This window comes from Equus przewalskii, chromosome 9 (genome assembly GCF_037783145.1).
Source record: "Equus przewalskii isolate Varuska chromosome 9, EquPr2, whole genome shotgun sequence".
Classification (NCBI taxonomy): Eukaryota; Metazoa; Chordata; class Mammalia; order Perissodactyla; family Equidae; genus Equus; species Equus przewalskii.
This window is the reverse complement of record NC_091839.1, coordinates 65,334,685-65,358,097: the sequence shown is the minus strand read 5'-3', so window position 1 is coordinate 65,358,097 and position 23,413 is coordinate 65,334,685. Positions and strand designations below refer to the sequence as shown.

At 39.2% G+C, this 23,413-nt stretch overlaps 1 protein-coding gene across 4 annotated transcripts in view; it reads left to right on the top strand.

Annotated features, from left to right (window-relative positions):
• The window catches only part of ROS1 (ROS proto-oncogene 1, receptor tyrosine kinase), a 105,929-nt gene that overhangs the window by 76,088 nt on the left and 6,428 nt on the right, over positions 1–23,413 (top strand). For 3 of the 4 annotated variants that reach the window (XM_008517930.2, XM_070556894.1, XM_070556897.1), the window contains 7 exons: positions 775–937; positions 2,599–2,663; positions 3,715–3,844; positions 9,155–9,252; positions 9,474–9,677; positions 10,968–11,102; positions 17,993–18,156. In XM_008517930.2, the coding sequence (XP_008516152.2) occupies positions 775–937; positions 2,599–2,663; positions 3,715–3,844; positions 9,155–9,252; positions 9,474–9,677; positions 10,968–11,102; positions 17,993–18,156 (959 nt within the window). Of the gene's footprint in view, positions 1–774; positions 938–2,598; positions 2,664–3,714; positions 3,845–9,154; positions 9,253–9,473; positions 9,678–10,967; positions 11,103–11,769; positions 12,938–17,992; positions 18,157–23,413 lie in introns of those variants that run through there. The other variant, XM_070556896.1, reaches the window with a different exon arrangement.

The following is a 23,413-nucleotide window of genomic DNA, read 5'->3' as shown; positions in this document are numbered from 1 at the left end:
TCTGTAGTCATAATAATTAAAGAAAATATTTAAATATCTTTTTATACAAGACCCTATAATATGTAAAAAGGAATCACATTGTCATAGGCCTTGAAATTTATAATTCAAAATGTAAAAAGGAAGGATTTGAAGAAGAGAAGTGATCAAAATTAGCTGTTCAGAGGTGGCTTTTCCTTGAGAAATTACTTAGCACATCTGATTTCAAGATTCTCTTTTAAAAACTCAAAGCATTTTCAATGCAAATGCATTTTTTTACCTGTTAATGTTCCAAGTGAGAAGCTTGGCTTTCTAAAAGTTAACCTGATGGAGATGGAGTTGATTTTTGAGGTCATGGTAAATTTTGTTTTACATAAGAGATCAGGTGTGTGAACGCTTTTTAGCTCATAAACCCAGATGTATTTACTACTAGTTTGCAATAGCTTTTTACACAAATTGGTAACCTGAAGACACTGATAACTTTAACAAAACAAGTTACAGCAAAAAAATCTTGAGGCAATGCACACACAGGTATGTTTCTGTCAAAATGAAGCTGTCTAAAGCAAAGTGACATGGTCTGTCTGGGTTTTGGAATAGGGAAGGAATATTCTGGGTGATGGAATAGAGAAGAAATAGGAACGCAAAATTCCACATCACTGTATCACATAGAACGCATTACAGTGTTGCAAAGCCATGAGACTTGTCTTTCTCATATTCTTTCTGTCTCAAACACTAACACCAACACCAGCTTGTAAACCATACGCATTTTGGGAGACCAAAAGCATTGTTATTTTCCAGTACTCTTCCGACCCAAGAGGAGATTGAAAGTCTTCCCGCCTTCCCTCGGGAAAAACTGACTCTACGCCTCTTGTTGGGAAGTGGGGCCTTTGGAGAGGTGTATGAGGGGACCGCCGTGGACATCCTAGGAGCTGGAAGTGGAGAGACGAAAGTAGCAGTGAAGGTAATGTGGCTCTTTCCACTCCTCAACATGTTGTGTCAGCATATTTACATGGATTTACGTGGATCCAACTATAACAAAAGATGAGGGATCTTCATTTTAGAAGTAGTATAAGGTAGAAACCTACCCATGGCTATAGAAATCAGGTTTTCTTTTTCCATTTCCTACATAAATTCTGTAATTACTCATTACCGCTAAGGGTACTAATTAGCTAAGGCCTGGCAGACAGTTTTTCCCTTCAAACATACTATAAGAGAACTAGGGTTGTAAGGCACATCCTCAGGGAGCTAGGTACTAGGTACTAGGTACTAGGGCAGATAGTAACTATTGTAGGCTTGCTGGCCATACGGTGTCAGCTGTAATTACACAGCTCCGCCATTGCAGTGAGAAACCAGGCATAGTCCATATGTAAACAAATGAGTGTCGTCGTCTTCCAGTAAAACTATACTTATGAAGACTGAAATTTGAATTTCATGTCATTTTCATGTGTTATGAATTATTCTTCTTTTCATTTTACTTTTTCCAACCATTTCAAAATGTAACATCAATTATACCTCAATAAAGCTGGAAAAAATAAAATAAAAATGTAACAACTATTTTCAGATTACAAGCTATACAGAGATAGGTGACAGGCTGGAATTAGTCTTCAGCTGTAGTTCGCTGACTCCTGTACTACACAATTGTTCATCAGGATGTATTTAATGTAGTTTTAGGGAAGCTAAAACTCTCCTATTTTTGTAAAGCTTTCTTTTGATAAAACGGTGATAAGTCTTTTATGTAATTGAGCAATATCCCAAGCACTCCTTGTTAGAAATTTATTACTCTGAGGGTGGGCTGTACAACCAGAAAAGTTGGCAAGTTTCTCTCCATTTCCAAATGATATCATTTAATAGTCCTTTAACTTACTCCTCAACTGGTTTAAACAAGTGTTTATTTTTCTCATATAGCAAGGTGACTGCTGGCTTTGGTGCAGTACTGTGTCAGGTCAGAACCCAGTATATCTGAAATTCTTTTGACTTTGTACTGTGTGTGCCTCATGGTCCCAAGATGGTTGCCAAAGAATCAGGCATCACATCTCCATTCAGGCCAGGAAGAGGGCGGTGGATGGTGTTAGATGTATATGTTCAGGAAAGTAAAAGTATTCCACAAGCTTCTCTCCCCCTCAGCAGTTTTTCCCTTACATCTCACTGACCAGAACTGAGTCACATGACCACCCCTATTTGCAAGGGAGGCTGAAGAACTGCAGAGCACGATTTTCATGATTAGCTTGGACCAATTGTCTGGGACCGGGCACCTTGCCTCTAAGAAAGAAATTAGGGTATTGTGAGCAAGGAAGCAGGGGGCAACAGATATCGAGTAGAAAACTGAAAATTAAGAAATTGGCCCAAATGCCAAATTTGGTCTCTTTTTAAAATTTCTCTATTTTGGAGGGGCTTTGTGTTAATATTACTACATCTTTTATCTATCAGGTTTTCCTACTCAAAGACTAGCAATAACACGGGCTAACTTTTACGTTTACAGAGCACACGCACGTGCACCACCCTTATCCATTTCCAGCTTTCAGAGCGGGTGTGACAAAACAAAACAAAGATTGTTTCCATTAACCCCTGGGCTCACAGAAAGGCCTGTGATACTGACTCCTGGCTTGTTTTTATGTTGCACAGACTTTGAAGAAGGGCTCCACAGACCAGGAAAAGATTGAATTCCTGAAGGAGGCACATCTGATGAGGTATCAGGGCAGCGCTGAAGTAATTTTCCCTTGATTTGAGTAGGAAGCTTTTACATCTGATTGGTGGGATTAAATCTTTTTTTTTTTTAATTGAAGTATAATTGGCATACAATATCATATTAGTTTCAGGTGTGCATCATAGATTCGATATTTATGTACATTGTGAAATGATGACCTTGATGTAATGGATTTTTAACATTCAAAATGACTTGATGTAATAGGTCATGCCCAAAATAAACATGGCTGAAGTTTAAATGGAAATGGGTCTGTAGTGACAAGTATTGACTGGAAGCTAGTCTCCTGAGCCGGGGTGCAGGCAGTCCTCAGGCGAAAGGTCTTTCTTCCTTTTACCTTCAATAAGAAGCATGTTTTGCAAGTGAAGCTGTTCTGAAGCTGTTTAGCTGTAAACATGCTTATGTTTTTCTAAATGCGTGATAATGAGTCAAGTAGACCAAGTAAGGGAGTGTTCTCTGAAGTACAACGATGTCAGCGAAAATATCCCTTGTCTTGGTAAATTGTCTTCAAGGTTAGGGTCAGTTAACGGTCGTGAAAACTGCTCAAAGACAGCTTAAAGGGAGGATGTGAGGCAGTGGTCGATGGAGTCCCGAGCTGTGGGTTCTAATCATTAGATCAGGGCTTACTTGCTTTGACATCTTGGGAAAAGAGTTGTAGCCCAACCTGCGTGTCTGAATTGTTTCTCTAAAATGGAGAGAATAATATTTCATACTTGTGATGACCAAAAACATAATGTTTTCAAATATCTTTTGAAGGAGGCTGTTAGTTAAAATTGCTTTCTTTTCCAAAACATAAAATATTTGAAAACTCACCCTATTCTATCCATATGCGTTGGCCACTAGGGGTTGCCATGTTACCTCCGTAAGGCAAGTCCACAACCCAGCACTTAGAAAAAGAGGGTTTCATTTATTAGAGAAAAAAAAATCAGAGGTTTCAAAGGAAACTATAAATGAAGAATTGCTCTATTCCATAAAGATCATCAGCCAGGACTTCATTCGCTGTCATGTCATCTTGCCCATCTCTTTCCACCTTTTAGCAAGTTCAATCATCCCAACATTCTGAGACAGCTTGGAGTTTGTCTGCTGAACGAACCCCAGTACATTATCTTGGAACTGATGGAAGGAGGAGACCTTCTCACCTATTTGCGTAAAGCCCGGATGACGGCGGTAGGAAATGGGGTCCTTAGCATTGATTTTGTAACGCAAATACCCTATAATTTCCCATTAATTTTCTTTAAATTGAATAGTTGGCAGTTGTGGCTGATGGTAGAATCTCAGAAGACTTCTGTGGAAAGAATTGTTCTATTTCCTTCGTGTTGGATTAGGACAATTAGAACCCTGGGCTAATTTCTGGCATTTCCATGTTATTTGAGCCTGTTTTTAGTATTTAATGGGAAAATAGGTCCCTCACTGCCGGAATCATGTTTTCTAGGGAACAGAGGTTGTGTGGAGTTGGAAAAGGCACAGCTTTCTCTGTGTTTAATCTATATGCCTGTCTGTCCCAAACTGATATTTCCAGCCCTTATGTCTTTACTAAGTACTAGACTTACATGTCCCTATCCAGTTGGCTTATCTGTTTGGATTTTAATAGGCATCTCAAACTTATTTTGGCCAAAATAGAACTCTTGATTGATTTCATACATCCTCCTCTATTCCATTCATCTGATTCCTTGCTTTCTCTTTTCCTATACCCACACTGACAAGTCCTGTCAACTCTACAGTTCTGCCCACAAAATGCCGCCCCAGTCCGTCCTGCCTCCTCTCCCCAGTGCCTAGAGCGGTGCCTGGCACAGTGTGGACACCGGAAATACTCTGGGATGAGTGTGAAACGAGGGCCAGAGGTGACAGCACCTGCGAGAACTTACTTTCTATCTCAGATGAGAAACACATGAGACAAAACAAGGAACTAAAATCTAAATCTGTAGATTTAAAAAATTTGTTTTTTATTTCTATCGACGTACACTATTATATAACTAAAAAAATTGAAATTCCTAAATACTCTGCTTATACTGCTGCACATTGATTTTTTGATCTTAGGGGAAATCTGATGACCGCTTACTATGAAAGGCAAGAATTAACTCTCAGACTTATTCATGTACCAGCCCCAACCCCACCAGCTCTCCACACAAAGAAACTTTCCTTCCCCCATCCTCTGACAGTTATCACAATTTTAGATAAATCAGTATTGCAGGTTTATATTACTATGGCTATTTAATTATTATTTGTAGCTAAGTTACTCAAATGCTATGATTGTGTATTCTTTGCGTGGGAAGGCTAGTCCAATAAATGCCTCTTTTTTGCCTCCTTTGCTTAGTTTTCTATATTCCTAAACTCTGATGGAATTGTAACACTTTTTCAATATGGTGAAACATATCAGATACTCCAGCACCTAATGATTTTTTTCTTGGATACTTCCCTCTTGGAGCCAATGCGGTGCGTCTCCTCCAGGCTGTCTACAGAGCTGTCGTCCTAGGGCTTTCCTTCACGTTCCCCTGGTAATTTCCACCTTGGACGTTTGTTTCCTTTACTCCATGACTTCTTTGCTCTATTTTAGAAAAGAGAAAGAATGCCTGTGAGGCAAAAATCTCCTTTTTTAAAAATTTCTCTTTTTGGGAAGATGTCCTTTATTCTTCCCTCACACTTCGTTGGTAACTTGGCTGGATTCTAGGTTGAAAATCACTTTTTCTCAAAAATAAATCGACTACGTCTTTGTTTCTAGCTTTTACAACTGCCTTTAGGAAGTCTCGCGCCATTCTGATTCCAGAACTCATGATCAGTGACCTACCTTTTGCCCCCCCCCTTTGGAAAACTTTAGGAACTTTTCCTTATCTGTGATACTTTTTACCCATCTGGATACTCAGCCTGGAATATCATCCCCTTCAATTCTGGGATTTTTTTTTCATATTTTTTATTTATAGTAAATAAAACTCTTTGTTCCTCTATTTCCTTGTTCTAGAAACCCTATTTGGATAATGTACCACTTTGTTTTATGTTTTTGTTCTATTAGCTATTTTCTCCTATTTTCCAATTCAGTGTATTTTTTTCTCTTCTTTTTTTTTTTTTTTGAGGAAGATTAGCCCTGAGATAACATCTGCCACCAATCCTCCTTTTTTTTTGCTGAGGAAGATTGGCCCTGAGCTAACATCCATTCCCATCTTCCTCTACTTTATATGTGGGATGCCTACCACAGCATAGCTTGACAAACAGTGCCACGTCCGCACCCAGGATCTGAACCAGTGAACTCTAGGCCACCAAAGTGGAATGTGAGAACTTAACCACTGTGCCACTGGGCCGGCCCCAACAACTCTGTGTATTTTTGCTCTCAATTCGAGAAGATTTCCTCAATTTTTTAATAGAATTTAAAATTTTAATTTTCCACAACTCGTTCTTATATTTTGACTGCCTCTTAAAATAGTATTCTGGTTTTTCCATACCTGCAAAATCTTATCTTTCCTAGGATACTAATTATAGTTTTTTTAAAGAGTTAATTTGCTTTCTTCACAATCCTGCTTTCCTTTTTCCTCTTTGTTCTGCGATTTACTTTTAATGTGAGAAAGTTTTCTCAAATGTCTGGTCACTTGTGGCTGGTTTTCATATTTAGTAGTGAGGACTGAGAAGCTGACTAGAGCCTATGTATCTGTGGCAGCTGCTTTTTGGCTGTCAGGTGGGACCCTGATGTTCCATCGAGGGACCCGTAATGACAACATCTGGATGTCTTCCCTGGAATATACCAGTTTCACCAGAGAGGAATCTGTGGGTCTCCCGCCTGAGCAATAAATGCCTGAGCCTCAGTTCAGGGAGTCAAGAAGGGGGAGGAGGGTGCAGCTCTCCAGGCTCAGGATGTGGATGTGCATTTAATTCCCTTCTCCGTTTTCAGCACCATGCTTTAGTATGACTAGTATCTTTGAACTTGGAGTTGCTCTGGTTCAGTTTGTGTGTGTATGTGTGTGCACAAGTGTGTGTTTTCCATAGAGGAAAACCTCCTGCTGTGGTGGCGGGATCCGGGATCTAGTTAGCCCTTAAAATAAACTTTTTAAAATTTTTATTTATTATTTATTTATTTTCTGAGGAAGATTGGCCTTGAACTAACATCTGTTGCCAATCTTCCTCTATTTTATGTGGGATGCCACCACAGCGTGGCTTGATGAGCAGTGCTAAGTCGGTGCCCAGGATTGGAACCTGTGAACCCTTGGCCACTGAAGTAGAGCACAAACTTAACCACCATGCCACCAGGCCAGCCCCTCACTGAGATTGTATTGTTGGGTTGAATGCATGAGGGTTGACTGCAACGAGGTCCATAAGCCTTAGTCTAGTCCTTCAGCTTTAGGAGCTCAATTTATGCATCCATAAAGTGGGATATTGAATCAAAAACTTTTTCAGGGTCCTTTTAGTTTTGATATTCTAAGATTGAATTAACATAGAAAAAGCAAAAAAAAAACAAAACAAAACAAAACAACTCACCCAACCTATCAAAATAATACAAATACATAGCCAGATACAATTTAATTCATCAAATTTTTGCTGCATGTTCATTATTCAACAGTGAAGGATGTGGCTCTTGCTTTCAAAGGCCTTGCCACATGGGAGGGAGGTAAGTCACATATAAATAACTCATTTAAGGTAGAGACTAGGAAGGCCCATCAGAGTGGACTGGAGGATATGCTGCCGAAGCACGGAGGAGAGAGAGATGACGTCCAAGTGGGGAGACCTGGGAAGGCTTTGTGGAGGATGTCTTCTGTTTGGGACACAACCAAAGTGGGAGCTAGAACAGTCTCTGAAACTACACCCATGTGAGTTGTGAAAGGCTTTGACTGGGGACAGACCCAGATGGGAGGAGGTCTGTCTGGAGGGTTTGGCAAAAGATGACAGGTGGTAGCCCAGGGCAGCATCTGGAGTCAAAGAGGCCCAACATGGGGTGGTGAGGTGTCCCAATAGTTTGTCACAGGGGCTATCTGGAGCAAGTGATAGTTAGAGATCCAGGCAGGCAGGCAGGCAGCATTCTGGAAACCTGTCAGCAGGAAACCGGGCACTAGCCACCAGACTGAAGTTCAGCAGCAGGATTCTCTGCAAAGAGCGTCTTCACTAGTAGAGTAGGATTTTCCAAGAGCAAAGCAGGGTTCCAGTCACAGAGGAACTGGTGAGCCAGTCAGGAAACCCAGCTGAGATTCAGACACAGGCCAGGAGACAGGCGTCTAGTGGACCTGAATGGGGCTGTAGGGGATTGATTCTTGGGAGTAAGGTTGAGCCCAGTTATCAGATCTAGGTGTGATTGAGTGGGACCATGACAATGTTAAGTTCCAGAACATCAGGATTCTTCCAACTTTTGGGACATGAACTTGTCAAGGGAGGTGGAGGGAACAGCTCTTAAGAATACTCATCTATGAGGAATCGAGGAGTGTCAAGGTTGGCAATCATTTGAGATACTCAGTAAAGGACATGGATGGAAATCAAGAATAAGGAGGGCATTCCAGGAAACAATGATGGCAGGAATAAAGAAGAGAGGTTGAGAAACTCAGAGCAGGTGTAAGGAACTGCAGGTGGCCCAGTGTGGCTGAAGCACAAATTGCGAGAGAAGAAACCATGGGAAATAAATGGATGTAAAGAGAGGCTGGTGAAGCCTGGGACTGCCGTGGAGCCTGTGCTCAGGAATCTGGAATAGACTCTCCAGGCAGTGCGTCACAACGAAGTGAGCTAAGCTGGAGACATGGAAAGTTTGAGATGCGTCACATAGGGATGAGAAAGGTCTGGATCAGGGTAAATGCAGAAAAATGGCAAAAGGCAGATAGAATATGGTGATAGCCTCTGGGCAGCAACTTCAGATTTTCTCCATATGGTCCTGATAAAAACTTCAACTGGCTTTTTTCATGTAGAAATTATTGCAGCTGGTACAGGCTCAACTGTGTGTCTGTGCCGGCTTTCTCAGATGAGAGGAGTAATCTGTGACCTTGAAATAGAGTATTGCTAATGCTCTATTGATGTTATAGTGTGACATTGGGCCAATAATTAAACTAGTTAGCACTGATTAAATCATTATTACTACTTAGGAGAGCAAGCACTGCTTATTAAGTGCCTGTTATGTACCAGCCAGATTACATGTCTTATCTCAAATCTATGCAGTCAGTATTATTAATCCTACTTTATATATAAGAAAGTTGCTTAATGAATTAAACAACATGAGCAAGTTCATGAAATTAGTAAGTAGTGGAACTAGGTTTCAAATCTTGGTCTGTCTGCCCTGATGTACTGGGATCTTCCCAACAAAGATCCTATATTGCCTCTGCTTACTAAATGCAGTCTTATTTACCTATATTTGGGTAGAAAGCACATAAATTTTGATCTTTTCTTTTTTGTTTGAATTCTTTCATTTTATATATATATATATATATATATATATATATATATATATAAATACACACACACACACACACACACACAGTGCAAAATTAGTGCCTGTAATTTTTCTTTCATTTCTTGCAGTTTCATGGTCCTTTACTCACCTTGGTTGACCTTGTAGACCTGTGTGTAGATATTTCAAAAGGCTGTGTCTACTTGGAGCAGATGCACTTCATTCACAGGTACAGTGATATTCAAGATACAAAGTTCTTATGGCTATGGGCACAGTAATCACCTGTAGTTTGGGTAAAACATATAAGATAATTAAACATTTTCATTCCTTCAAAATAGCAATAATTTCTGCAAAAAGTCTCTCTTGTCCACAGACCCACTAGTGTTATTAGTTGTCTGATCTCTGGAACTTTATTATTATTCTTCTTATTAAATATGACTTCTGCCATAGGGATCTGGCGGCCCGAAATTGTCTTGTCTCTGTGAAGGACTATAGCAATCCATCACGGATAGTGAAGATTGGGGACTTTGGACTCGCAAGGGACATCTATAAAAACGATTACTACCGGAAGAGAGGAGAAGGCCTGCTCCCTGTTCGGTGGATGGCTCCAGAAAGTTTAGTGGATGGAATCTTCACTACTCAGTCTGACGTATGGTGAGCTTAATAGGACGCGGAGAAACGTGGGCAGAACCATACAATGTCTGAGCCAGAAGGGATCTTGAAAGATCATCTTATCTGTTTTTTACCTGAGAAAACAGAAGACCAAAGAGGTTAAGTGATTTGCCTCAAGCTGAAGTGAAAGCTGGTGGCCAAAGTGGGACTGTTCCTGGGTCTCAGCAGTTTACACCCCTCCCTCCGATCAGTTTTCGTCCTTTATCTTACGAGTATATTGAAATAGATATTTACTTCAAGTAATTTTATTACTCTCCCAAAGTGTAAAGACCAGGATTAATAGGAATGGGTACCTATGAATTGATGTTCAAGTATGTGTCCAAATGCCTACTATTTGGGGATGTTTGATCGTCAATTTATAAGTAGACTTTAAATCATGGATCTCAAAAAGATTAGGACATTGGGGGCCAGCCTGGTGGTGCAGCAGCTAAGTTCATACATTCTGCTTTGGCGGCTTGGGATTCGCCAATTTGGATCCCGGGTGTGGACCTACGCACCACTTGTCAAGCCATGCTGTGGCAGGTGTCCCACATATAAACTAGAGGAAGATGGGCACAGGCACGGATGTGAGCTCAGGGCCAGTCTTCCTCAGCAAAAAGAGGAGGATTGGCAGCAGATGTTAGCTCAGGGCTAATCTTCCTCAAAAACAAAAAAAAAAGGATTAGGACATGGAGGAGGTTTAGATTTCTCTTTATTATTTGAATAGGATGTCTCATTTTTGCTTGTTGATCCCAAAGTTCTAATTAGAGCTGCTCAAAATGTAAAGATTTGTCCAATAACTTTTAAGCTGCACTGGCCCTAGGAAAAATTGGGGATGAGATAAAACTGGTCCTAAGTGCTGCCAGTTTTTATTCATGCCTTCCCTCTCCATGTTTACTAGCAGTTAAACTCGGGGGAAAAAAAGGTGAAATACTTTCTTTCTCACCCCTAGGTATGCCTGCATATTGAGGCTATAAAAGTCTAGGTCATGGAGCTCTGCAGTGCAGGATCAACCAGGGAGGAGGAGCAAAGTGTGTGTGTGTGTGTGTGTGTGTGTGTGTGTGTTTTCATGCCCCCACTAAGCTTTCCTATCACCTTTGAAGTGTTGCTAGTAGGCAGTTTCTTGTTCTATTTTTCTTGTGGTCAACTTGCTTTTGTGTCTCCCATTTCTTGCCAATAATGCCAATCACAAAGCAGACCCCTTTAGCCCCAGGAATGATTATGTTGGAGAAACTACTATATATCTTATGTTTGTAATAACTATAACTAAAGCAAACTCTTTAATATCCTTAGGTCTTTCGGGATTCTGATTTGGGAGATTTTAACTCTTGGTCATCAGCCTTATCCAGCTCACTCTAACCTTGATGTCTTACACTACGTGCAAACAGGAGGGAGACTGGAGCCGCCGAGAAACTGTCCTGATGATCTGTAAGTTAACATGTTAACCTAAGTACCCCCAAAACAAAAAACATGTGCACATGCAATCTTATGCCACATTGGTCCAGTATTTTAAAGTAAAAACTGGGATTTATATATTTGTATATATTCTACATAAATTGTAAATCAATTGTGGCACTTAATTTACTGAGTACATGATAGTTTCTTTTTATTTAGATGTACACATACTATTTCACCTTGGATACAAAATTTAGAAGAGTAAAATATATTTATACTCCTGGTTAAGTGAATTTTAATAAATAAGTAAAAGCTCCTTGTGTGTGTGTGTGTGTGTGTGTGTATACACACATATTCATTTTATTTTGGAAGATCTGATTTGGCTGATATCTTACTTTGCATATTAAAAGATTCTATTAAATAGGAATATGTTGCTTAAAAGTTGGACTGCCTTTGTTGATATAGCTGATATTGGGATATATTACATGTACTACCGAAGATTATACAGATTATCTATTTATGAACTTAACGCAAAGTGACTAAGTATTAGTGGCTCTATCAAATTGATCCTGGCCACTATTGAATTCTAATAAATTTGTGATGCTCAGAAGAGTAGGTGATTTTGATCTAATTGTGAAAGAAAAACAAGCCAAGTTATTTTGCTGAGTACTAACTTACCTTCTTGTTTTAACAACCTCAGCAGAAATATCAAGTCTTGAAACTTTTTCCAAGAGGTGTTTTACCCAAGAAGTTTCTAAAACAACATGTAATCAACAAGTATCCACTCCTCGGCTATGTGCATGATAACATGCTAAGGATTGTATGGAATACAGAGGTGTTTAACCCAGGGCCATGCTCTTCAGCATTTCAGAATATATTTTGGAAGAAAAGACACACACATGGAGCAGTTGGATAACAAGCCAACATGTAATAAAGTGCTAAACTATGTGGTACAGACAAGTGCAAAAGGAATTAGCAGTATGCGGATACACACCATGGTTGCACTGCCTTGACTATGCTGTGTTATTCAGACTGGAGCCAAAAGATGATTAAGCACTGGGCACCTTGGTTGGATGCTCTACTGGTGAATGTTTCTGTATTATTTAAATCTTCCAGCTAGAAGAAGATTTGAATCACTGCTTGTTTCTGATTTAGCTTTTACAGGCTCTAGGATATTTACACAGAGATCAGATATACACATACCTGAACAAGTTTGGTGACAGTGCCTTAAAATATGATTCATGATCCTTTTGAGGGAGTTGGAAAAAATTCTGTAAGTTAGGGGTAAGCAATTACAGAAAATTTGAAAATCTGTGATCTAGGGCTTCAGGAAAAAACTCCAGCATACCTAAGTATGAAATTCATTTTATTAAATAGTTAGCAAACTAATAACTGTTTTGCATCTCTTACACGTCTATCAAACACTCAGAAATTTTCCCCAGAATTTCGATTGCACAACATTGTTATTATTCTGTTTGAATTTTATCTGGTATATTTTCCCCGTAGGGGGTAATGTACCTCATCACAATTATGCAATTTTTTTGGATAGGCACTTTCATAATCAATCCCTGAATTATGCATTTTGATCAATGTGTTCATTTATTTTGTTTAGGGAGGGGGGTGGTGGGGAGTTAATTGCCCCATTGTGGAGCAGAAAAATGTAGGTGTGTTGAACTTTGCACTATCCAAGGTATCCAAAAATGCAACTAGAAGGATGAGAGGAAGGAGTGTTAGGAAAGTGCTAGAAATATATTCCTGACCATAAGTGGAGAAAGATAATATTCTGTTTAACTTTGTCTTGAATAATTATTCAGTTGGATACGTTTTTGCTCTAACTTTATAAAAATACAGTTTCTTTGAAACCAAAATTTTCCAATGGTGGTTTTGAAATTCGTTTGAACCTTAGTAATTCAAAACCAAACAATGCTCCAAGCCCTCCAAGTGCCGAGTGCTTTCAGAGCCCAGGAAGGGTTAACCATCCATTGCCAACCAGGAAAACAAGCTGTGCTAGGAAATGGAGCTCTCAGCGATGCCATTCAATCTGGCCATGGCCTTAAGTTGTCATGATAAAGATTAACTACTCTCCTTAAAGTACAGAGGGAACTGATTTTTATTTGAAGCAGTTCTCGGAGATCACAGGCCCAGCTTAGAGAGTTGAAAGTCTGCATTGAGCCGTGCTGCACCTTCTATTCACTGCTTAAATACTCAGCACCTGGATGCACCCTGGGTCAGGTGAGCCCACAGATGGCTACGCTGTGCTCAGCTATTAATGGAATGCAGGGGTTCAGAGCATTCCTGCCCTTCTTTCCATAGCCTGGGATGCATGGTGGAAAGCCCAGTTCTCAGTAGTCTCTTCAGCTTTTAGTTTGCACAACAGCCACCCCACTCTGGAGAAGAGGGGTCAAAAGGCAATCTCCTTCAAGTGAGAACTCTTCGGGATCCTCTGACACATGTATCACAGTGGCAACTGGAACTACTGGAGAGTCTCTCAAATGTAGGAGGCGGCAATGGGAGACGTGGAGATTCACCATCTTATTTTTACCTCTTAAAAAATATGTACACCTAGATGCTAATTGGATCTCTCAGGATTGGGTATACTGAGTAAGGAAGTTCTTAAAATCTGTATTTTACGTGCTTTGTTGAAAAACTATAGAAACTCTTCCCCTTCATACTGAAAGATGCCATGGAATTTTCATCTGTTTTAGTTGCTTAGTGAATTCAAGGACTTTACTCATAGAGACTAAAAATAAACATGGCTAATGAGTCTCATGCTATTTTGAAAAAAAAAATTGAGGCAAAGAGGAGTAAAGTGTTGGCACGGTGAATGGAATAACTCGAACCCAAACACTTAGCTAAATGAGATATTTCAAGTATAGTAAGTGTGTATCTGTTTAGAGCTAGAACAACCGGCTCAAGTAAATTTTTAAAAAAACGAAGGACTTATACGTTTATTTAGAGTAATATACTTGAATATTGGTGACTATAACTTAGTACAAGTATCTAATGAATGACACTGAATTGTGAGAAGTGCATATTTGTAAGTAAAGACTCCTATGCCAAACGTATAGTTGTTATTAGTTTATCTGGAAGATGTAAGAAATGCATTTTTAGGATTATTAAATTCTTAAAAGCCTCTTTATTTTATTCCATTGCCAGCTTAGTGCTGTTTAAGAGCACAAGTTGAACTCTTTACTTTTAAATGACTGTTGCTTTATAGAGCTCCTCTTTTCTTAATCTAGGGCAACTCAGTACTCATTTGTCCCTTGGTTGTTGGGAGAGAAAGGTTTTGTATGCTGCCAGGTCATGTGTTTTTGCTGTTAAAAAAAATGACTGGATTCAAAGTAAATTAAAGCCTCTATAGAGGACAAAACTAGGAATATTTGCTCAAATAAATTATGTGGATTAAACAAGAGGCCAAACTTTTGGAAGGTAGTATGAGTGGGTGAGGTACAGAGTGGCTGAGTGACAACTCTAAGGATGGCTTCTCTCCCCTCCCTCCCTCCTCCTCTCCTTCCTTCTTCCTTCTTTTTCTTTCCTTCTCTTCTTCTAAGTAATCTCTATTAAGTGTCTTGAAGTCCTTCATAGAATGAGGCTATAAACAGAGTAAATAAAAAATATAAATAGAGTAAATACAGTAAAATAAAATAAGTAAAAACTTCATAATTGAAATATGGCAACTCTTGAGAGATTCTCTCTCCTCTTTGGCAATGTCTTTGAACCACAACTTTATTTTCAGAAGGATATGCTTCTTGTGGAGAATTATACTTTCCTTTCTCCTCTTGTCTCTTAGAACAACCATTAGGTTACTCATCAAGATTCTACTTTAATTATTGGTTTAAATTCCATGATTGAGTATCAGTTATAAGATTTTATTTCAACTTCTAATTATCAGTCATTGAGATCTTTGTATAATCTCTATATCTAAATGCCACAGGTTATAAAGAAATACGTAAAAGATTAGGTTCTCTAATTTTTAAGAAATAGAGCCAAGTTTGGCACTCTATATCCAGAATACAAATTCCTTATAGTACATATGAAAAGTCATCAGATCAATATTAGTTTTCACCATAGTCCTCTGATATGGAATACTATGACTTGAGGGAATTGTTAGGAAATGAAAGAGACGGAAGTAGAGTTTGGATACCACATTATAATGGAACGCAGATTCCATTGTAATTCCTAAAATAGGTAGTAACTGTTTTAAATATAACACCTGTAATGATTTCTGGGTTATTGTCACCTAGCGATCGAATATATCCTGCTCTAGCTCCATGGCCATTACCTTAGTCCAAACCATCATTATCTCTCACCTAGTCTTCTTTAATAACTTCCTTGCTTCTGCAGCCCCTCTATAATCCATTCTCCACTTGTAGCAGCTAGAGTAATCCTTTGAAAATGTAGAGATCATGCCTGCTTAAAAACCTTCAACAGCTTTCCATTGCACTGTCATAAGATCCAACTCCTAGCCTGCTCTGTGCGACCTGCCTGATTTCGCTTCCTCCTCTGACCTCATCTCTCATGCTCTCCCACTCAGTGACTGTTCTTCAGCCACACTGCTTTCTTTCAGATTCTAAAATGTGCCAACCTCTTTCCAAATTTAGGAATTTACACATGCCTTTCCCCTCTTCTAGTTGCTCCCTGACTCCTGTCCCCACCCTATTCCCATGACTAACATCTTATTTTCTTACAAAGTTCTGTGGCTTAAATGTCACCTCTGCAGAGGCGCTTTCTGTGAGCAACTTACCAAAAATGTTTCTCCTCTATTAGATGTCACATTTTTTTTAGTACTTTTAAAAAAACTTAATTTGTAACTGTACGTTTATTGGTTGATATAGTAGAACTAAAATTTAAAATACTTCCCAATTTATCCTTATCAGTTTCTCTCTCCCTGTCCTCAATCTGCCTTATAGCTTCATAAAGTCAAAAAACAGAGCAGATACTTGACTTTTTTAGAAAATCAGTAGACTTGAAAACCGAGCCTGGAGGAGAAAGAGTTATCTAGAACCCTTTAGCTTCTTGTTAGTATATTAAATGCCAGGTTTGAGTAACTAGAACATACAATTCTATGTACAGATAATCTAATAAAAATTAGGAAGTGAGTAGAACCCTCACTCCTTCTAAACCCTGGAGAAGTGTTGAAAGAAGAGATCTTGACAGATAGAGGTAGGAGGGTGAAGATATTGGATATGTAGGTTCTGAAACCTCCTCTGTAGGCTGCGGTTAGATTCGATGTGGGCAACAGCAAGGGCATGGCGCAACTGCCTCCAGTTTCAGAGGATGGCAAGGAGATCATTGAGCAGGGACCCCCACATTGACTTGGAGACCCAGAATCACGAGGAAGGTCCAGACAGAGACTGCCTAGCTTGTGCTTCCAAGCCTCCTTCGTTTCCCAAAGGTATGAACATCTTATTGAAACTAGAGATTTGGCCAAGGAGCACCCTGTGGGCCTGCAACAGAAGCAGGAATGGATTCCCTGGGCCTTGTCAGCAGATATAGGACATGATGCCGTCTCAGAGAAGCCTGCAACTAGAGAGAGAAAAGGGAGGGTCATCAGCCCAGTGGGGAAGGGCCAAAAGAAAAGGTGAAGTGATTATAGACTAAAGATAGCAGCTGAAGCCTGCAGGATGGACCCGACCAGCCACTCTGGGACACTCTGAGACTAGCAAAGATCTGGATGGCACAGTGGGCTCCAAAGGATCCTTTGCTGTGCCACTATAAGTCACATAAGACTTCCACCCAACACGTATCCTGAAACCATCTTGCGAAAGAGGACAGAAGGAGTAGGACTCGCTGAAAAATAAGAGACTGAGTTGTAAGCCAGAAAAGACTGAGAAATACCTAAAAGGGATTGTTTAAAATATTGGCTTGGACTAGGTTTTAAACTGCATTGTACTAAATGAAGTTAATGCTAGGCGCGGACTCTGAGAAAGACCTAATTAGTTACAGATAATATAAAAGAGCTACATTTTTTTCCTACTCATGTGGGTTGTAATGTGATAAATTTTGTCACCCTCCTACATTTACTATATGTATCCTCTACAAGGACGGGGGCCACACTGTCACATCCTTAGCTCTTGATATACTGCTTGGTGTATAATAAGCACCCAACAAATCTTTGTTGAATGGATGAGTGGACACTAGTTAAGAATGCTGCACAGACAATTCTTAGACAACTGTTACAGAAAAAGATAATTTTTAATCAGCCAGCTATTAATGTATAGGGATCTGACATTAAATAACATGACAATGAAATAAAGAATAAAAGCGTTGGACTCAAATCTGGTTTCCACCTCTGGTTCTGCCACAAAATGTCTGTGTGGCTTGGAGTAAATCTTAGATTTTGTTTTAGATATCAACATATGAATATAAAGTCTTTTTAATCTCAGCTTCTTCAATAATTTTTTTTTCTGAGGAAGATTAGCCCTGAGCTAATGTCTGTGCCAACCTTCCTCCACTTTATATGTGGGTCACTGCCACAGCACGGCTGATGAGTGGTGTAGGTCTGTGCCTGAAGTCCAAACCCATGAACTTGAGCTGCTGAAGCAGAGCATGCCAAACTTAACCACTAAGCCAGGGGCTGGCCCCTCTTCAATAATTTTTATAATTGTTCATTCCCTTATTTGCTGAGTAAACATTTTCCAACCATCTATTTTATCCATCTACTTATTTGGATCAAAAACTATTATTAAAATGTCAGCTTTTCAAAAGAAACGTGTTGTCTAATAAAGGTAGTAATATTGCAAGCCGCTGTTAAATAAGAAACCAAAACTTTTGTTGCAATTTAGTTATATTAATTGTGGAAAACCAACAATAACTCAAATTCTTTTCCTGTTAAAATGGCCTTACCTGGGTTATCAGTAATGATTGCCTAATGTTTGATATCCAATCACCATTTACTTTCATGTCTTTACCCACATATCCAGGTGGAATTTAATGACCCAGTGCTGGGCGCAAGAACCTGATCAAAGACCTACTTTCCATAAGATTCAAGAACAGCTTCAGTTATTCAGAAATTTGTCCTTAAATAATATTTCTCACTGCAGAGAAGAAGCAAACCCTACTGGAGTCATAAATGAAGGCTTTGAAGGTGAGTTTGATTCTTCTTCAGAGTTTTCTGGTTTTCTCTCGAGTGTGAACTGAACAGGGTTATAATGGGATGTACACGGAAGATATTTTGTGGTGGGTAAGAAGAATAATATACAGACACCATCTTCGTAATAGTTGTTTATTGTGCTCCTCTTTGAAAATAATTTTGTATTGTGCACTAAATTAAAAGAGAATAGTGATATGGCCCCTGGATTTCTAATCTAAGATAGTAAGGAGGGGAATTAGCATTTAGGTTATATTTTGCTGAGGTCTGCTCTCCTCCTCCTTGACCCCTCACACCAGTTTGGACCTCAAGTGCAGAGTTGAGTTTACGATTACAGACTCTTAGGCTTATGGTACTTTATCATCATTGGACTGTGCAGGGCTTCTCTTTTATTTTGTTTGTTTATTCCCTCTATCTCCATATTCCTCTCCTTTTCTACTTCCTCCCTCCTCATGCCAGGCAACCATTCTAATGTCTTTAATGTGTATCTTTTTATTTGTGTATTTTCCTTCAAAATGTGTATTGTATGCATGAATGTGATTATGTTATGCAATGCTTCTTTTCTTTCTTTCTTTTTTTTTTATAACTTTATTTATTCTTTTCAAAGATTGGCACCTAGGCTAACAACTGTTGCCAATCTTCCTTTTTTTTTTTTTAAAGATTGGCACCTGGGCTAACAACGGTTGCCAATCTTCCTTTTTTTTTTTTTTTCTACTTTATTTCCCAAACCTCCCCGGTACATAGTTGTATATCTTAGTTGCAGGTCCTTCTAGCCGTGGGATGTGGGACTCCGCCTCAACATGGCCTGACGATCGGTGCCATGTCCGGCCCAGGATCCAAACCCTGGGCCGCCGCAGCGGAGCGCGCAAACTTAACCACTCGGCCACGGAGCCGGCCCCTCTTTCTTTTTTTTATTAAGCATTATGTTTTTAAGAGCCATCCATGTGGCTATGTATATATCTAATCCGTTACTTCTAACTTCTGGGTAATTTTACTATGATTATTATAGTGGGTCATGCCTTGCTAAGGTCTAGAGTGATTGCACAACTCCAGTATTTAGTAAGACAATGATCGTCTGGAACAATTCTACTGTGACGGACAGACTAAGACTTTTAGTTCAATGAAGAGCATGAAACGGAATTAAAACATTGTATCCACTTAATTCCTTTCCAAAATCAGATTTGCAATACATTTGCCTAATTGGCTGCAGAAAAATGAATTTTAAAATGGTTCTCTCCAGCTGCTCTAGAACCTCCCATTATTAAAAGTTCACAGGGCCCTTTGTTTTTTTTCAAACGCAGACATTCTTGCTTAGAAATAAACCTGGTAAGATGGACCATGACTCAGAATCTCTCAGAAATTAGGCCTCTTGGTCTTTGCAGTGACTGATTATAAAATCCTGATGGCTGTCCTGGAGTCATCTCTCTACTGTAGCCCACGGAGAGACCATCATCTTGAGTGATGTAGCAACTCATAACAGGGAAAAATAAGCCCAAGGACAAATATCTGCTTGTCTTTTTGCTGTGTTTCTGACTATGTATTTTGAGTAACTTCAGATCCATGACATGAATGGAGATAAGACTCTGATCACGTGACTTCTTTACTATAAACAGCTAAGTGACAGATTGGAAAGGGCTGTGCTTGCCTTGAGCCTACATCATAATGCTCATCAGAATAAGCCTTGTCAAGAGTCTCATAGTGGCTCCAGCTGCCTTCTCATAACGGAACTGAGCTGATTCTAAGAGTGGCAATGGCCGAACGCTCAGGAATGATAGCTGCTACTACAACCCCATCCTTTTGGAGGTTCTATACATATATTTGCTTGTGGGAAGTTCTCACAGGCTAAAGAAAAACATACCTGTAAGCCATTCTAGATACTATAAAGTCCTCATTTTCTTAACATTTGCTTAATGTATTCCTCTCAATGAAATTTCGATAAAAATTTTAAAAAATTATTTCAACAGAGGCTTGTTGACTTTTGCGCAAAGCATAGTGTGAAGCACCTGAATGTAACATGTTCCACTGTGCTACTTTAAAGAAGAAGTAGTGACAAGGATATTTCTTTCCCTTTAGAAACTAGAGTCAGTTTCTTTAATTTTGCTTCTACTGGTGGTTTTGACAGTTGTCCTTGTCATAGGACTGTGTCTCTATCCATAGGAAAGATGGATGTCACCAGCTCACTACTGAATAATAGTATTTTGCTCAAGCCATTGGAATCTGCTCCTGCTTGGCTTGGTTCTTGTTTGCTGTAGCTTCACGTATGGAAACTTTAGAGCAACCAATGTGGGGTGGTTTGTCCATATGTAAAATGAAATCCTTTGTCCCTAAGGTAGATAAATGGCAGTAACTGGGTGGAGTTGAATGTGTAGATGCCTGAAAGGTAAGCGGAGCATGGCTTTTGCTTCCCTGGCATTCAAAGCATGTTTTTCTTACTAAATCACTGCTCTTATCTCTAGAAAGCAACACTTAACTGATAAGACTCTGATTTATTAAGATTTGTTTGTGAATATCATTTTGTAGAACTTATAAAATTAAATGCAGTCATTATCTTTTTAAAGGTTTAAAAAAGAATTTTTTTGTTATTTACATCAATCATAAAAGTTACTCCTGATTCCTTTCCTATTTTCCTCCTAAATTTTTCAGTAATTAATCTCAGTAATGATTCTTGCTATATCATTTTATAACTGTAAATAAAGATCTTTATTGTAAAAGTAATTTATGTTTATTGTTTAAAAGCATATAAAATTCTTTAGGCAGAGTGAAAGTCTCCGGCTTCCTCCTATCCTCACTCCCCAATGCTAGCCGTAGTTTGCAATTTGGTTATATACTTCCAGGTATTTTATATGTATATACAACCAATCACAGAAATATTCATTTGTGTATGTTTATATATGTACAGTCTGGATTCAGAATTAAAAGTTAGATAATCTAAAGGAATGAGTTGGATGTAGAGTCTCTGATCAGTTCTTCACCATTTTTTTTCCTTCTGTGGGAGTCCAGAGGAAAGATGCTGAATCCACACTGTGTGGCAGATGGGGAGTCAATAAAAGCCACTGGGAGGAGGTTAATCTTAAGCTGAGCTCTGCAGAGGTGAGGAAAAAAAGTATTTCAGGATAGAGGGAGCAGTATATAGAAAGGCAGAGAATAATAGAGAATGGGTTGTTCATAGAATTGAATGCAGTTTATCACACATGAGGGTAGAAAATGGTGAGTGATGAAATTGGAGGGAGAGTGGTCACACTAGTCAGGTAAGAAATGAAAATTAATGAAAGCTGGGTTAATGAATGGTAACATGTGTAGAGAGAAGGAAATGGAGTCCAGAGTTACCACAGAGGTAGGTGTTATAGGACTTGGCATCTAACTGGGTGGAGAAGAAAGAGGAGACAATGGTGAATCCCAGTGATCTGCGAAACTAGGTGAAAAGTGTTCTTCCCAAAGATGAGGAACATAGGAGGAGGAACAGCTTTGCATATGTTTTGTTTTGAGTTGGCTACGGAATAAGCGGAAAAGCCCAGTATTCAGTTGGAAGGTCTGTCCGGTAAATCTAGGTAGTTGAAGCGAAGGGAGTAGATAAGGTCATTCAATCAGAGTGTATAGAATAAGAAGAGAAGTGAAGAGTGGATGGGACCCAGAAAATGGCCAGTATATGAGAGACTGACAAAGAAAGATGGTGGGCACACAGGTGAAAAGCCAGAAAGAGGAGAGAAGGGTCATAAGAGAGTATCATCATGGAGATCCAAAGGAGAGAGGATCAGAAGGAGGGAGTGGTCAAATGCTGCAGAGGTAGAGTTCTATAGGGTTGCAAGGATTTTACAGGTGACTTGTAGTGTATTGTAAAATTCAACTCTTTGCTCATGGCACCTTTTCCTTCTGATGTGTACAGACATTTTATAAAAATCACAGAGGCTGCTATAATGGGTATTCGAGGGTCTGAGAGCTTAGCTTTACTTTAGTCTTTACCAGAAGTCTCCATGAACTCTTGAGGAAAATCTTTTTACCATGTTGCATTACCTAGTCCATCTATGAGGCTGAGATGAGTAACAAACAATGGTCACACTAAATATACAGAACGAAATCCTTTTTGCAAATGGCTTTTAATTGCAATATTAGCTAATTTTATTTTAACTCTTTTTTATGTGCCATTCATGAGGTTATGTGGGTTAACTCATTAAATTCTTACAACAGCTTTATGAAGTGAGTATTATTATATCACCATTTGACAGATGAAAAGACTGAGGCTTAGCAACTTGCCCACGGTCATACTGCTGAGATGGGCCTAGAGTATAACTCTATTCTAGAGCCTTTGCTCTCAGCCTTCGCAGAGACATGGTTGCAGTAAGGAAACTGTCCACACCCTCTCCCCACTTGTTACCAATAGTGTGCGGCACAGCTGGGTATAGTGAAAGAACTCATTACCTATGGCTTGCTAGAAAAGATACACCACTTTGTCCTGGTTGTTTCAAATTTATTTAGGGGTCATATTGTTGGCAGACTGAATTAAAATTCCAAATAATATTTAAAAAAATAGAGAAGCAGACATAAATATGCAGAAGACTGATGCAGGAAAAGTTTAACAGGGAATATACTCAAACCGATAATTTAGGCAGAAAGAAGCAATTCTGTGCCATGGCAGAAACAGAATTTTAGTTAAGGAGAAATTCGCATTCTGTTATTTACAATGAATGTAAATCCTGAAGATAAAGACTGGAAAAGCGATCCGGGAGTCACTAATCAAACTGGGTAATTGCCATGTGACCGAACAAAAGCAGCCAAGCAGAGAAAAGAAAGAATGAAGGCAGAGTTTGCATATTTGCCAAGGGTGGAAATGATGGAACGGTGCTTCAAGGCAAGCCTAAACTTAATTACCTTTTTAATCAAAGAGAATGTGTTTAATAATAGTTTGCTGCTTTGCAGACTGGTGGGCATATTTAGCAAAGCAGTAAGATGTCTGTCTTCATTGTTATTGTCGGAGACATATAAGAAAATAAGAAAGCCATTGGGAGGACTTTTGAGGGGGAAAAAAATAAAGGGCATTAGGATTACAGGGAGCAATAATACCATGCCTCTCCTATGGTCCTACTGACCTAATGGGGTGGAGAGAGGATAGAGAGAGAAGATTAGTAACATATCTGGGCATCTAGTAAAAATATCCCAGTGACTTCATCCAAACATTTGTGTAAACATCACCTCATCAGTCCCGGAGAGTTCTACAGGAAACAAATCTAAATGCTCCTCTGCTGTTCTAAACATAGCC